The sequence below is a fragment of the Camelus bactrianus genome, chromosome 19 (assembly GCF_048773025.1).
Source record: "Camelus bactrianus isolate YW-2024 breed Bactrian camel chromosome 19, ASM4877302v1, whole genome shotgun sequence".
Lineage (NCBI taxonomy): Eukaryota > Metazoa > Chordata > Mammalia > Artiodactyla > Camelidae > Camelus > Camelus bactrianus.
The window spans coordinates 6523753-6540349 of NC_133557.1; the positions used below are offsets into that span (position 1 = coordinate 6523753).

At 39.8% G+C, this 16597-nt stretch overlaps 1 protein-coding gene across 4 annotated transcripts in view; it reads left to right on the plus strand.

Annotated features, from left to right (window-relative positions):
- The first annotated feature begins 4518 nt into the window (after window positions 1-4518).
- Window positions 4519-16597, plus strand: part of GPCPD1 (glycerophosphocholine phosphodiesterase 1) — a 48738-nt gene continuing 36659 nt past the window's right edge. Inside the window, exons 1-3 of one of the 4 annotated variants that reach the window (XM_074346951.1) lie at window positions 4519-4696; window positions 9955-10031; window positions 12963-13059. In XM_074346951.1, coding sequence (XP_074203052.1) covers window positions 9983-10031; window positions 12963-13059 — 146 coding nt within the window. In that variant the 5' untranslated portion in view covers window positions 4519-4696; window positions 9955-9982. Of the gene's footprint in view, window positions 4697-9950; window positions 10032-12962; window positions 13060-16597 lie in introns of those variants that run through there. The other 3 variants (XM_074346950.1, XM_074346949.1, XM_045508605.2) reach the window with 3 other exon arrangements.

Genomic DNA, 16597 nt, shown 5'->3' on the forward strand with positions numbered 1-16597 from the left:
TCAGATGTATCATTTGCAAATACCTTTCCCCATTCAGTAGGCTGCCGTTTTGTTTCCTTGATCGTTTCCTTCACCTACAAAAGAGCTTGTTAAGCTTTGATGAGTCCTGTTTATTTTTACTTTTGTTTCCCTTGCCTGAGGAGATAGATAAAAAAAATACATGTATATTGCTAAGGCATATGTCAACGAGGTACTGCCTATGTTTCCTTCTAGGAGTTTTATGGTTTCAATCTGATATAACTTTTGCTACTTAGTTTTACAAAGTATTAACTCCTAAAGATTCTAAGGACAGAAGACTTCCAGAGTTGCAATTATATTAAGTTGTTACACATGTAATTTTTCTCTAGCGACTGCTTCATAATATCCAGTTACACAAATATGCTGATCGTTTGCAAACAGTATCTCACTACTCAGGATATTTCTGTAGAATGTTACACTAGCTAAACGTGAAAATTTGAACTAATCCTTGAATGGAGATGGTGGTCCACAAATGACTTATTTATACATGAAAAGTTACTTTAGTCAAAGTTGAATGGAAGTCTTTCCCAATCATTTATGAAAAAAATGGTTATTCTACTGTCCCTTTTTGTGGAGGAGACTCTATATAATTGATAAATATTTCTACATTTTTCTTCCATTAAATAAAAAATTTTTTGAAGCTCTCCATTTTAAATTACATGCATTTAAAATATGGGTAAGGAAATCTGACGGGTGTATAACTGTATCCTATCTATCTAAAAAATTAACTTAATTGCCACAATTCTGTGAGTTAGGGTGTATATTACCATATTTCATTCATTCTGCCGTCCCCCTTTACAAATTTAACCTCTGAACGCAGCAACATGGATGGACCTAGAGATTATCATACTAAATCAGACAGAGAAAGACAAATATCATATGATATCACTTACATGTGGAATCTAGAAAAATGACACAAACTTATTTACAAAACAGAAACAGACTCACAGACATAGAAGAAAAAAAAAACTTATTTTACCAACAGGGACGGGGTAGTGTAGGGATAAATGAGCAGTTTGGGATGTCAGATACAAATTACTATATATAAAAGAGATAAACAGCAAGTTCCTACTGTATAGCACAGGGAACTATATGTATTACCTTGTAATAGCCTATAATGAAAAAGAATATGAAAAGGAATATATATATATAATTGAATCACTTTGCTGCACATCAGAAACTAACACATTGTAAGTCAACTATACTTCAATTTAAAAAATAATAATAATAACCTCTAAAATCACCGATGGCCAGACAGCAGCCCTGACATACTTGTCACCCCTGGACACACTTGAATGTGGTTGTTTTTCCTGAAGACTATTAGAAGATGGAGTACAAATCTTGGCTATTATCTGTAGACCTTTGTTGATAACTTCTCTTACTATCAAATACAGCAGTGGCATCAAAACTTGCCCAGTGGATATCAGTGCTTGGATCCTAGGGATAATATTTGCACATGAAAAAAATGCACTTAAAAAAATGTTGTATCACTATGTTATTGAATAATATTGTTTAGAAAACAAGGGCATTACGGTATTATTTATGGTTGAGCTATAAATATGAAGAAGTTTGAGAACTATGTAAATAATTTATTTCACAAATTATAGGCTTGCAAAATTAGACCTGGTAAAATAATGGCCACAAAAGAAAATTCACAATCTTGGGAGCTATAGTTGGTTTAAAAAAATTGATAAACATAAAGCTTTTATTTTTGCTGTAAAATGCATATAAAAATTGAATCCAATAAAAATAATTTCAGTAAGAAAAATTTGGAACAAACTAGCAACAGCTTGACTGTACCTTCTGGAAAATTTAAGTAAGAGAGTAAATGGGTTTAATAGAGTTTTCCCCAGAAATAAAAACTCAAATTCATCAATAGCAGTAAAAATGTTTTTTCTGCAAAGATTTATATTCAGTTACAGATAGTGTTACATAAGTTTGTGTGCCCGAGGCACCATGAGGCCAAACAAATCGAAATGTCAGAGTTTGGAGCAGAGAAAGGTTTACTGCAGGGCCAAGCAAGGAGAACGGGTGGCTTGTGCTCAAAAAAACCTTAACTCGCTGATGGTTTAGGGGGAAAAGTTTTTATAGGCAAGATTTGGGATGAGGGGATTGGTTGGTGGTGAGGTAACAGGGTGGTGTTCCAGGAATCTTGTGCTCAGCCAGAAGTAGCTGCATCTGGGTGGGGGCCTTAGTTCCTACAGAAGAACTCAAAGATATTGTTATGTGTATCCCTTGAGGACAAGCCAGGACCCTGCCCTAAGGCTGCACTATTGTTTCATGACTATTCCTCCCTTGTCTCTGCACTCCCTTCCTTCTCTGAAGGAACTGTTTGAATCTTCCCTCTGGAACTCAGGGAAGGTCAAAGGGGACATGGAAAGGATTTATACAAGGGAGGACCCCACAGGGTCCTGCTGGTTCAATAATAATGGGTAAGATTCAAGTTCAAGTCTGGGACTTACATCTAGAGGTTTTTCCATCAGTGCCACTACTACTTTTAAGAAAAGGTATGAAGTGAGATCACACAGTGCTAACTTCAGACAAATGAGGTAATATGTTTCATTATTTAATAAAGTAAAATTATGTTAAATATTTTATAAAATTTAGTACATATAAAGCACTTCTGGAATTAGATAAGACCCAGGGTAATGTCATTAGCCATTTTTTTTGAAAAATTGTAACATTCCACAGAAGCAGGAGGAAGAAATGTATTGATTAGATTCTACTCCAAAATCTCAAACAGAACTGGGTATATATGATGTAATCTAAAATATGCTGCATTATTAACAAGTTTTTAGGCAAGGATCTACAAAGTGGCAGCTCTAGGAATACCTTCTTCCCCTGTGTGGATCCCAATTTCTCCCTTATTTTTCAGATTATTTTATGTTGCTGGCTTGTTTAATATCTTCTAGAAATTCCTCAGTTTGGAGCCCACTGATGGCAACTTTCAAATGTGCATAATTCTTCTCTTCAATAGAATTTAGCGAAGGAGCATGGATTTGATCCATTAACTTGAACGATAAACATCAGGCAAATAATAGTTTGATTAAATGGTGATTATAGGAAAATAAAGATCTACTATAAATATTTAAAGGACGCAAATACATAAGAAAGAAATTCATCATTGAAGTATGACTAACAGCAGAGGAATGAAATCAACTCCAAGCTATTAGGAAATGTACAGCAGCTGACTCTAGCAAATACTGGTACATAATTAGGAGGAAATTTTAATCCTTTAAGAAATTTGGGGCTAAAACGAGTGCCATCAAGAAACCATTTCATTCTGTGCCTCACACAAACCAGGCACTTATTAATTATTTATTAACAGACTGGAAAACATTGTGAGAAATGCCCTGGGATCTAATCCAAGCTCAATTATCAAATTCGATTTATAAAACTAGAAGCTATTGAAAAGCTAGAGCTCATGGAATCCAAACACCTTTTCAATAGGCCCATTCCAACCAACTTGTAACTTGAGCTACCTCTTATTATAAGAGTCCTTCAAAATCTCCTAAAAACGTGTTTTTTTTTTTTTAATTTTCAGTATCTCACTTGACTTAAATGACATCTGTTAACGATTTTCTATTATGGGTTAACCAGCAGTTAACCTTGATGTTGGAAGGGTAGTAATTTAAGTTAGGTGAGTAGCAAATGCTGATTAATTTTTCTGGGACCGTCAAAGGAGAGCGTTTTTCGCTTTTTCTTCTTGGTAGAGAAGATTTTTTTCAGAAAATAAAGGGCTACAACTTTTGCAGAAAGGGTCTCTATAGCTTCCAGAAAAGTTCCTTCAAACTTCAATTTACATAAAAATAACCTCAGGATCTCCTTAAGTGCAATTTTATTTTTTTATATATATTTTTATTAAAGTACGGTCAATTACAATGTGTCAATTTCTGGTGTACAGCACAATGTCCCAATCGCATTTATGAGCTTTTAATAGGCAGCTCTGAGAGGGGCCCGAGGGACCAATTCTGACAGCTTCCAGATGATGCTGCTGGTCCGAACACCAAGCCTTGCGTAGCGAAGATACACATTCTCACCCATCTTAGGTCACCTAATTCTCGTTAACGCTGAAGATTTTATCCAAGGGGGCTTCTTATTTTATAATGAAAGGTAGTTTCCAGAGAACGTCAGGCCTGCTAATTTTCCTCGCTTTCCAATGGGGGGAAAAATGCAATTCAGAGTCGCAGCTCCACCTTCCACCTTCGGTTGTCGCAAGACGGCTTTGGGGACTGAGGTACGCATCCTCGACCCGAGGCCAGGTCTCCTCGGCGCCGCCGTCCGCCGTGGCTCGGGGCCAGTGGAAAAAGCCGACGCCGGGGACCCCGGGGGATGCCCAGCCGAGCCGCCACCCGCCGCCGACGTGGGGCCCTTTCCAGGAACGAGCGGGCCCGCCCCTCGCGCGCGGCCGCCCATTGGTCAGGACGGCGCCGAACGTGACGTCAGGCCCCGCCCCGCCGCCCTCCGGCCCCGCCCCGCGGGGTGGCCCGGCGGTTTGGTCTGGAGCAGCTGAAACCGGTTTGAGCGGAGCCGCTTCCTGCAGCTCGGCGCCGCAGCGGGCCACCTGGGGGAGCGCTGGCGAGGCGCGGGCCGCGGGCTCCCGGCACCTCGGCCCGCGGCACTCGCTCTTGGGCGCGGCGGCGGCGGCGGCGGCGGCGCGAAGCCGCGGACCCGGCAGGTGAGGCGGGAGGCCGGGCGGGTCCGGCTCTCGGCGCGGGGGCCGCGGCGGTCGCTCACGTGGGGCCGAGCTGTCAGGGCTGCGAGGCCGGGGGGCGCGCCGGGGCGGGGGGGTCGCCGGGCCCCGGGGGTCGAGGCGTGGGCAGGGACCCCCAGCCCGGGCGGGGACTGCCCGCCGGGGAAACCGCGGCCTGGACTTCTGCTCCGGTAAGCCGATGGGTAGCACCTATTTATCCTGTTTATTGTTCGCTGCCACGATTCCGCTGGGCTGGCTGCCTGGTGCTCAGTTCCCCTCCGGAAATTCTGTGAAGTGTTGTCGTTGTGAAGTGTCGATATACCATAATGCAGAGGGCATAGCACCGCCACGAGTGTTCAGAGAACCGAGTTAAGGAACGGAGAAACAGATGCAGCTGGAGTCATCTGTGGGCCCCTTAATTCACAGCGTGCCCCTCGCCCACCACCGCTCTGCGGCTTTATCCTTAAGTGATTGATAGTGTTATGACAACTGCTTATTTAATGAAATTGCTTAACCAGGTAGTTTACTACATGCTAGTATAATTGAGTTATTGCAAGAAACCAAGGTGCCTTACTCCTTTAGGAAAAGGTTCCAGGAAGAGACATCAGTGTCCTTGATACAATTTTAAGACAGCTGCCCCTTCTCTTAAAAGCTGTACTTTTCCCAGAGCTCTTCAAATTGCTTTGATGATTTCTGGGAGAAAGCGTCCATCAGTTAGGTGCTTCATCAGCCTCCTCTCACCCCACTGCTCCATTATAAAGAAAATCGGACATAAATTCAGTCATGAATTGTAGAGAACTCTTTCTCCTTGAGGCAGCTGTCCAGACTGATGTAACACAGAGAGGAACTGATAGAACCAAGCAGGATGTTCGAACTTGATGTCTCTTCATACTCATACTCATACTGTTTCCCTTCCTATTTATGCCCAGTTCTTACCCACTACGTTACCCCTTCTTGTTTCTCCGTCTTGCTACATTTCTGACAGTTGTGACTTAGCTAAGAAGTAAACGCAAGCTGTCACTCCTTTTTGCAACTCCTAACATTCTGGATACGAATAACACAAGATAAATAAAACAAAACAGGTAAAACTGGATGTGGCTCAGTCAGTTCTCAACTAGGAAGAACCAATATTCGTCCTAGACAAAATAAGACAGAAAAGTTGGACTCAGGAATAATGACCACAAAAGAAATCCCAGTGGCAGGGTGAGTAAAATTTGATATGTACAAAAAGTAAGTAGATGAATCCAATCTTTGTGTATAACTTAATCAGGAAAAAATATGAAATATGTATGAAAATAATGTCAAAGTAAAATGAAATGAAAAGATTTTGGAAAAATTTTACAGCATTGTTTAGAAAGATGATCAGAGACTTAATGAAATCTCCAGAAGTGCTTTCTCAATAAAAATCCATTCATGTCTTCATAGATTTGATTAAAATATTGGCTCAAAGTATACTGGGATCACAGTAGCAGGGGTGTGATGATCCTCTTACCCAGATGAACAGAAATTAACCCAGAAAAATCTAGGTATTTTGTATACTCCTTTCTTAAAGCCAGTTGTGTGGATCAAAGCTGTTGGATCCTAGGAAAGAGCAGAGAATTGGAAACAGCATTTTCTCTGAAAAAACTTTGTAGGAAAACAGTGAAATATGTTCTTTGTGGCCAGAAAAATCACATTTTAGCTAAAAATGACTTCAGTTTAGCTCTAAACTAAATGTTTCTGTACCTTTGTTTGCTTAAATCTCCTTTTTGTTCCCCAAGCTGGCAAACCAGCAAAGGAATATGTTGGGGTAGTTTATTTGACAAAAAAAGAATAGAGTAAAATTTATTTTGCCAGGTAATAAAAACTCTGATACTTTTAAAATATAAATTACAATGTCATCTTGCTAATTACTGGAGTCTTTAAAAAAGCATTAACGTAGTGTTAAATACTACTCAAAGTCTCAATGCTGCTTAATACTTATCTGCAAAAAAGCATAAAATGGAGATGATGTTTAAAAACAAAACCAAAAACCTGTCTCAGGAAGCTTAGTGTCTACATGAGGCTATAGGTAAATTGGTTAAATTACTTGCAGTCAGTTCATGTTTGTAAAAATGACTAGCATTTTTCATCTTACTCGTGTTTTATGTATATCTAGAAGACTCCCCCATCGAAGTTGAGTTTTTTTTGTTGTTTTGGGGTTTTTTTTTTTTGTTTTTTTTGTTTTTTTTGGCTTATTCGGAAGGAGAGGAAGTGGTGGTGGTTGTGTAAATTTTTCGTTCCACAGCACTGTTTTACTTTAGTGGTAGCAGGATGCCAAAATTGTTTGCTTCAGTCCTGCACCAGAATTTTGGCCTCTGTCCATGATCAAGTAAACTGCTGCAGCTCCGACGAGTCTTATTTGGTGTGGTATTAAGTTTAGGGGATGGGGCAAATGGAAATGAACAGATTATATGACTTTCAGCAATGGTGGAAGATGATGCTTTGTTGACATCTGGGGAAGTTTTTGGGGGGATATTTTCCTGCTTGTGTATGTAGCTTTGTATAGTGTATATACTGCAGCTATTTCCAGCCTAGTTACTGTAGCCACTCATACTAGCAACCTTAAGAATGAGAGGCTCAGTTTTAATCATCCATTGATTTCCTTTTCATTAAATTAAATTTACATGTTTCCCATTTAATGCAGTAGATATTTAGAGATAATTTTATACCAGTTGTTAGTTTTGATACATAGGAATAATTACATATGACTTCCCTAAAGTTGGTTAAAATAGTTACTTACAATTGATCAAAAACTGAGTACCAACTTTGTAACTATGTAGATGGGATTGTCCTTAGTTAACTGTGGCAGTAAACACTGGGTGAAAGTACAAGTTACGCTTTGAGGTGGATCATTCAGCCGTTTGCTGGATGATGGGGCTTTTTGCTGTCTCGAAATTCAGTAATTTAAAAGCCAAGCTTTTTTTTTTTTTTTTTTTTTTTGCTAACCTTAAGGTTTCTTGGTATGTTATAAGTAAATTAAATGATTGCACTGCTTCAATGAATCATTTTATTTACTTTATTTAGAAAGATATATTTGTACTCTTAGGGTTATACTCAGATTCATATCACATGTCATGTTAAAAGACAACTATTAAGATATTTGGGTAATGATAGGTTAATGAGAGGGTAACAATCTAGAGCTATTTTTAGATTTAGGAACATGTTTTGGCAATGCTAGAACTGGATGTATATGCTTTAAATAGATTGTGTTTACTCTTAGACACAGAAAGTAGATTAAGGTACCTGATTTGATCAAGGACAGGTTTTTCTCCAGTGTGGAGTCTTGGATTTTCTAACTGAAATGGTAGAGTTGCCAAATAGGGACTTATTTATCCAAGTGACATGAAACCATATTGACTGGTGGTCTTGCTGAGTATAGACATTCGGTACTTACATTTTATAATTGATGTAAGTGGAATGATACATGGTTTAGAGCTAACGTTGAGCCTGGACTCTTTGATTCTCATCACAGCTCCCTGTGATATTAGATATTAGAGGTGAGATTTCTCATTCTTAGCTATATCGGTATTTGGAGCTGGACAATTATTTGTGGAGACCTGTTCTGTGCATTGCATGGTGCTGAGCAGCACTCCTCGCCTCTGCCCACTAGGTGGCAACCAGAAATGTCTCCTGACCTTGTCAAATATCCCTTGGAGGGCAAAATTGCCTCCAGTGACAACTGCTGCTATAGCTCTATCTACCTTGACTCAGAAGTGTGGTTAACCGTGAATGCCAGTGTTCATTAAGTGCCCATTGCAGAGTTGTGCGTTTGGGTCACAGGGAGGGGAAGGGAGTGTAGGGAAATGAGAGATAAATAGCTCGGAAAAGTAATTCAGGATTTTTTTTAAATAAAGTAATGAGTAAATACAAATAAACAAAATTTAGGGTGATGAATTAATGGAAATGACATTAAGGACATGATTGGAATTCTTTTAGGAACGTTGGTGGATTAGGGTGCAGAAGTTTGGGGGGGGAATTGGAGAAGTTACATACAATATGATGTGACCTTGTGTGAAATATATCTTTTTTATATTTAAAGTCTATAAATTACATGAGAATTGACATACATTAAAAAAATTTTTTTAATTTCCTATCTTCTCTCAGGTACTTAAATTAAGGGATACTAAACAGAATGGTTAGGCTGGGAAACACAGTGAAGAAAGGAAAAATAAGCTAGAGAGAAAATGTGGATAAGCAGTAGAGGACATCACAGGTTTAGGGGTTACTGTGTAAGTAATGGAAGTGATTCCAAGACAGGGACTTGAGGAAGAGTATTCTAATTGACAAAAAATGTATTGTAGGAAAGCGATTGGGAAGCCAGAATGTAAAGTAGATTAGAGTTTTGAATGAAGTTTAAACTTTAGGGGAAAACAAGGCATGTATGTAAGATCAATTAGAATCTACTGGATTTGATAATAGTTTTGCAGAGTTGAGACTCTAAATTCAAATCTACAGAACTAGCGTAATGATGGTCCTGTGGTTGACAGAGAAAACCTGAGGAGTGATTTGCGTGGGGAGAGTTGTCTCTTTTTTAAATTTTTTTGTTGTTTTTTTGATGGGGGGTGATTAGACTTTTTTTTTTTAATGGGGTACTGGGGATTGAACCTAGGACCTCAAAAATAATAGTAAGCATGCACTCTACCACTGAGCCATACCCCCCACCCCTTCTTTTTTAAAAAAAAAGCTCATGTACGCTTTAGAAGCAGATTCTCAATGTTGCAGAACATAGCTAGTTTGTTTCAGTAGGTGGTACTAAAGTTCTTTGGTTGTTTCCTTGTTAATAGAATTGGAACCTTCTTAATTAAAGCAGAAATCCCCTGGAGCCAAGCTTTTATCCATCGCTAGTTGGGTTTTGTTTGTTTTCCTCCACTATAAACTTGAGCCTGGTCAGGAAAGATAGGTTGAGTTCAGAACAGCTGCTTATCAAAAGAAAAGTATGTGACAAGGTAGTCTTGAATTCTTGAAAAAAATAAGTTTGGAGACAGTTGATTTGCAGTTTTTCTGGTCCATACATTCTTAAAGAATAGGTTTGTAACACTAGGCCCTAAAACTTGCTAGGTACTTCCTATGTCATTCAGGCTCTCTATATAAGGTCTCTGAAATCCTTTGCTCAGAGTTGAGATTCATTTTTGTTTCTGTGCTTTTTAACTTGTTTCTTGGTGGTAGCTATCTAGAGCTGATGTTTTCGTATACTAACAACGATGTCTTCTTTTTTTCCCAAGCACGACATCCTGAAGTAAATCCATCAGAATGACACCTTCTCAGGTTACCTTTGAAATAAGAGGAACTCTTTTACCAGGTATTGTAAAGCTTTACTTTAAAACATTTTGTAATTAAATGAGCATTTTTCTTATCTAGATTATCTTAAATACGGAGTTGTTACTAGAGTGGGCCTAATTTTTAGATGCAAATATTTTTAGGGCATGCCTGATATCAGAAATGTGCTTGGAACATAGTAAACTCAAGGAAAAAAAAATACCTTCCCAAATAATGTATCTTATTCTCATGTTTTTCAAGAAAGCATGAATTTAATTTTGCACAGGACAGGGATGGTTGAGCTATGATTTTTAAGTAGTAGGAAAATGAGGGAAATGTTTCTAGTGTGAGAAGGTGGTGAAATATTTAGCTAAGTTTCTTCCCTACTTGTAAAGCTGTACCAGATTACCTTGGCTAAGCTTCATTGTATTTATTGTATTTGGTAAGCTTCATTGCATTTCTTGCTGTTAAAGCAGTGTGAAATGATGTGAGTGTCAGACAGCATGGCGAAGCAGTGTCACACCTGGGTTTGATACTTCCTTGTTTAGTATACTCTGGCGATACTGGCCATTTCCTCAAATCTGTTGTATTCCTCCCCTCCTTTGGGGCATTCTTAAATTATTTCCTTTGCCTAGATCTGTTCCCTTCCCCTGCCTTCCTGACTCTCCTTACCCCAACCTCCCACATTCAGCTAGGTTAAGGTCTCTGAAATTCAAGGTTCCAGGACTTTTTGTAGTACTTCTTACTGATTTTATGGAATTATTTGAGTAATTTTGCTTGTGGATAGATGGTAATAAGCTCTATGAAAAAATTTTTTTCTGGTTTCTGGACTTTGATTCATGCTGAATTCCTGTACCAAGCATAGTGTCTGGCTCAGAGCAGAGGTAAATATATTTTCAAGGAATGAATGAATGATTCATTCTGTATATCCAGCATCTTTGTTCTAGCAGCCATCACAGCAGTTGACAGTGTGTGTTTGTCCAAGTTCAGATTCTTAGCCAAGGTAATCTGGTACAGCTTCCCTCTGGGCAAGATTCTGCAGATCAAAGATCAATAGTTAGTTAATGGAGTTGGCTCCCTGGGGTCAAGTGCTCGCCTCTTGTACAGTGTGTAGCCTCCTCTGTGGAGAGAAGACCTCAGAAATCTATCATACTTTCGTACATAGGCAGTTAAAGCTAGAAGGAGCTGGCCGTGTCAGACAGATGGACTGACCACAGAATTAGCCTCAGAATGGTCTGCTTGACAAGGTGGAACTCTTGTTCTCAAGGACTAGAGGAAAGAGAATGGTGGATGTGAACGCAAGTGAATCTGTAGGTGGGAAGGAAAGGTAGAGGGATGGTGGGGGGGCGGTGTTGGGGTAGACTCTCCTCTCCCCCCAAACTTCATACCACCTTGGTAGTGTTCTCTGCTGAATGTGGAGGGCAGAGAGAGGTGAAGTTAGAGGGAACAAGTAAAAAGAGTATATGGGAGTGCTGTTTGAAATTCCTTTCATTAGCATTCAAGTCTTTGTAATCTTTTATAAATGAAAGCCAATTAAAGAAAGTGTTCTAGTAAATGTTTTCTTCATAGAAGCCATATTCAGAGGCAGTCAGCAAAGAGACAGCAGCACTGCAGGAGGGAACTGGTGAGATGAAGGCGCCCTTGTGGGGGTACAGTGGCACCAATTGTCCAAGTTTTACTTTCTCCACGTAGAATACATGTTCTTTCCAGAGCAAAGAATAGCTGCTGTTTTGTGTGGGGATAAGAAATAACTGACTGCGTGAAAAAGTTTTAATGAGACTCTCCTTTATAAAGGAAGTAGAAGAGGGCCCCATCAGTGATTTTATGATAACCTGTACTTCGAGCTAGGAGCCACTGTAGTGTATGCTGTACCCGTGCAGAGCAGCAAGAATAGTCTTGGGAATGAATATTTGTGCTTTGTATTTAGCAACAGTGTTTATCCTTTCAAAAAAAAAAAATGAGAAAAGGTCAGTATAACCTAAGTTAATTGTGAAAAAAATCTGGTTGGAGGACTGATGAAAAAAATAACATGAAATCTTTATACATAGCTGCCCTATGCTTTTACCCATAGGTATTAAGGACGCTGAAAGCTCCTGAAGGACTACCACACCTGGAATTTCAGTTTTAGGCAATTACGCGTGTGGCTAAGGCCCACTGTAGTCCTGGTCTTCCTAGAGTAGTGCCTTAGCTTGGAAGCCAGGTTCCCCTCAGAATGTGGAGGCGCTTGTCTTGACCTTTGTTCATTTGGGCTCAGTTAATTGTAGTCAGTTCATTTTTTTTAATGCATGTTAATAATAGTAGTTCAGAATGTGTTGATGTATAAATCAAAGACTTCTGCATACTTTTATCCAAGGAGTTGTAGAGTTTTGCTAAATATAGGAAATTTAGCAAATGTAGGTAAGAGCTCTATGTTTGGTGTATCTATTAAGAAATGTTCAGATGAAGTGATTATTTTATTAAGGAATACTAGATTTTCACTATATAAGTCTTTGTTCTGAGGATTTTTTGTTGTTACATTGCTCTTGTCCCTTTGATAGTTTTCTTGATCTTTAACTTGTTAGTAGCTATTTTTAGAATTCCTGAAAAAAACTGCTATTTCTCTAGAATACTTACATGCATTTAGTGTTTGCCCCTTTAAATCGGAAGCTGCCTTGAAGACAAGGACTGTGGTTTGATCACTTTGTCTTCTTGGTGCTTGTTATTGGCTCAGTAAGTAGTCGAACAATGAAGAAAAGTCTGTCCTGTACATCTTCCTTTCCTCTGGCCTTGGTTCTGTAGAGAGGGGTCAAGTTAATAAGGCAGGTGCTTTGTGGTACCTGGGTCTACACCATGTCTCCAGTGAGACTCTTCCATCTCTGCTAATGCGGACTCTGCATCCAGGTAAACTAGTGCAACTGACTGCTCTTTTCTTCCTAAAACTAGACTTTGAGACTTTCCTATTTATTCCACTGTAACTGGTTGTGCGTTTTTTTAGGAGAAGTTTTTGCAATATGTGGAAGCTGTGAGGCTTTGGGAAACTGGAATCCTCAAAATGCTGTGGCTCTTCTTCCAGAGAATGAGACAGGTGAAAGGTAAGCAGGAATGTGTCAGGTTACAGAATAGTTGTGACATTCAGGCTATAAACTTGGGGGTTTCTAAGACACCTTGGTGTATTTTTTACTTTTAGTTTTAATTTTTATCAAAGTTATCACTTATGCATTAAAGAGTGAAATTGTTTTACAAAGTTTGCTGTGAAAAAAACAAGTTCCTCTGTTTGTCAATTTCCACCTCTCAGATGTTTGCAGCTCTTGGCTGGTTCTTTTACTACCATATTTCTAAATAAGTAGCGTATATTGCTATTTCTTAATTTAAAAATACTTTAAGGCATTATCTTTTGACTTCTTAGTACATATTCTTGATAAAAGATCTAATTTTTGCTTTAGCCTATGAAATAATTTTCTTGAGATGTTTATAGCATTAAAAGTAGGAGGGAGTGGAACATTCATGTAGATATCCTAGCTAACGTAATGAAATGAGTTCACTGCTGACATTAAGCACAGCACTCAACTTAGTGTGGGTGTACTGGTGCCCTGGAGCAGGGAAAGGAGGATATGGGGGCCGGTTTCAGTTCTGCAGGTATCTGTGATCTTGGGCAGATCTAATAGCTCTGGTCCTCGTTACCTCACCTGCATGGTAGCAGGGTTAGGGTAGAATCAGTGATGTCAACAATGGTTGTACTTCTCCACCTGGGGATATTTTGAAGTGTTACAGGTTGTCACGGGTTGTCAAGATGTACGTGTGGGGGTAAAGAAGGAGCGATGAGGGGATTCTAAATAGTATACAAATACATGCAGTGCCCCCAGAGAGCAGTGCAGTGTTACTAAAAATGTAGCCTGTGGACCAGTTGTAGACAGAAGACTTTGTCAGTGCGTGATGTGAGAAATACAAAACTTGAGAGCAAGCATTTAGGAATGTTTATGGCAATTTGACATTGCTGAGCATCCATCCATGTCATCATGGGCTCATCTCATTGAACTGAGTGTGTAGACCAGAAGCCTTGGTCATGGACAGGTAGAGTAAAGCAAGCAAACAGAAGCTGGTCGTTCACACTGATGGCAAAACAAAGGAAAATGACAAGGAAGATAAAACAATACCATAATGTAGGCTAAGGAAGAGAAAACAAAACATGTACACAGAGCACCCTTTTCCCTGTTGTCATTAGTGTGACACATTTTCTCAGCCAGTTCTGTTGTTTTTATACGTTGAGTTCCATTGATAAATGATAGTGGAGTCAGAGACAAACGAGATGTTTATTTTCTTCAAGTGGTTATTTTTCTTTGATTTTTTGGATCAGTCACTCCTGTCTGAAGTGAAACGTGTCTTTCTGAAGTCGTTTACCTCTGCTCTGAACTCTTGAGCTGCTCTGTCACCTGTTTATTCCAGACTTGGAATGTGATATGAACAGAAGGAGAACAGTTAACTTCTTAACTTTAAGGAACCAGCCGTTTTGACATGGTTGTACACTGAAATTAACTGATTCATACATGGCAGATAAAGAATGCTTCACAAAGAGAAAGCAAGTTGATGACACAAGGTGATATAAGTAGATGATACAAAAGGTAAACGAATCTTTGCATTTAGACAACATTCATGTGTTTCAGAATTGTTTCTTTGGGATATCAGTGTGCTCTGCATCTAAGTCCTCTGTTCTCTTTTTCTCAGTCTCTTAAGCCTCTGTACCTACAAACTTGTGGTGCCGAGTTCTGTTGGAGTTCTTTTTTCTGCTTGGAAACAATTTGAAGGTTGTGGTATTGTTTCCTAATAATGCAGAAAATGTGGATTATTTGTGATTTTATTTGCCCTCATAGATATTATGGTATTTTGGAGAGAGGATATGAGGATGATTCAGAATCAGGCAGGTGCAGTAAACCTTCTCACTGCCCCTCGTTCCTGGTTTTTCTTGAGTTTCATCTGGTTGTGTTCATTCTTGATGTCATTGAACAGTTCTGGTTCATTTTAACTTTCCTATATTTGCTTAGAGCAGTGAAGTAAGAAGACTCATTGGTTTGTTCTCTCCATCTCATCTTTTCATTTAGTGCTTCTTAACCAGGGGAGCATGTTGGAATCACTTAAAAAAAAAAAAAAAAAACACCTTAAAGAATCTAAAGCCCTTTAAAAAAATACACATGCTTAGACCCTACTCCTGGAAGATTGTTAATAAGTGCATGAGGGGGTCCCCAGCATATTTTTTCAAAGCTTCCCACTAATTCTGTGCACACCTGGGGCTGGTTTCACATATGTAGGCTGACTGTTTTATGGATGAGATAATACTGGAAGCATGCAGTTTTTTTGTAGTGGAGATGGGAAGTTAGTTTCACCTCAGCGTTCGTGGAATCTGCCTGGAGCCCTGTGTTGAAAAGGATCCTGAGGCTTATCAGAGAAAAGTGGTAGCAGCACGTGTGCCAAACATTAGGCTGCCCTTGCCTCACAGCAGCATTTCTCGACCAACCACCCAGAGTCTATCAAACTCCCCGCGACCAGGCTCCACCCCAGCCCGATGGAACCAGAGTTTCCCATGGTGCAGCCAGGGCATGTGTGTTTTATTACCAGGTTAACCTGATTGTTGAAGCTGGGACCATGGGTGACAGCTGGTGGTGGATATCTTGTTAGGAACCAGGGCTGAGTCAGAGTGAGGATAATGCCCTAAAACCTGCCTTGGCAGAGCCAGGTGGGGAGCAGTGCTAGCCATCTGGTATCATGGGAGAACATTTGGAGCTGCCGTTTATAGTCACTGAGCTATTCATGCTGAATTAATGTTTGGGTAATGATCTGTGACTCAGGCTCTCAACCTTAAGTGTTCGTCATCAGAGTCACCTGGAGGCTTGTTACAAATTGCTTGGGCCCTCCCCCAGAGTTTCTAATTCAGTAGATCTAGATGTGGCCCAAGAATCTGCATTTCTAACAGGCTTCCAGGTGATACCGTTGGTCCTGGGACCACGCTTTGGATACCATTGGTCTGAAGCTAAAGATCAGTTATAGTCATGAATTGTAGTGAATTCTTTCACTGAATCCAAGCTTTAGAATTAGCCTTAGAATATGTCAGCATAGCATAATTCAGAGGAAGACACTGTGTTGAAACAAGTAAGATACAGACACTGATTGCTTGGCTAAGGGAATAGCCAGAGGCCGGGCAGGACAAGAGCAAGGAACAGCTGGGAACATGAGCCGACCTCACTGGCCTTGGCCTCAGAACCTCCTAGCAGCCTTGTAACATCCCTAGGTAAGTGGGATGTCAGAGGAGATCCGGAGATCTGCACTGCTTGCCTTTTCTGATTGAAATACTTCTCCTGGCTCGTAGGACAGCTCATCACTTAGGTCTCAGCTCAGACAGCTCTTCCTTGTTGAGATCTCTCCCTCCAAAACCTCTTGTCACCTCGGGAAGGCCAGCTGGCCCTTCCTGTGTATGTTATTTGGTTATTTTGTCTGTCTACTCACAACAAGCAAGCAATCTCATTGAGGATGGGGCTCTTTCTACTTAATCATCACTGTGTTCCTAGTCCCTGGTTCAGATTAGACCTGGAGTAAAATTTTGTCTAGGAATAAATAAATGGTATTGTTCACAGATCTTAC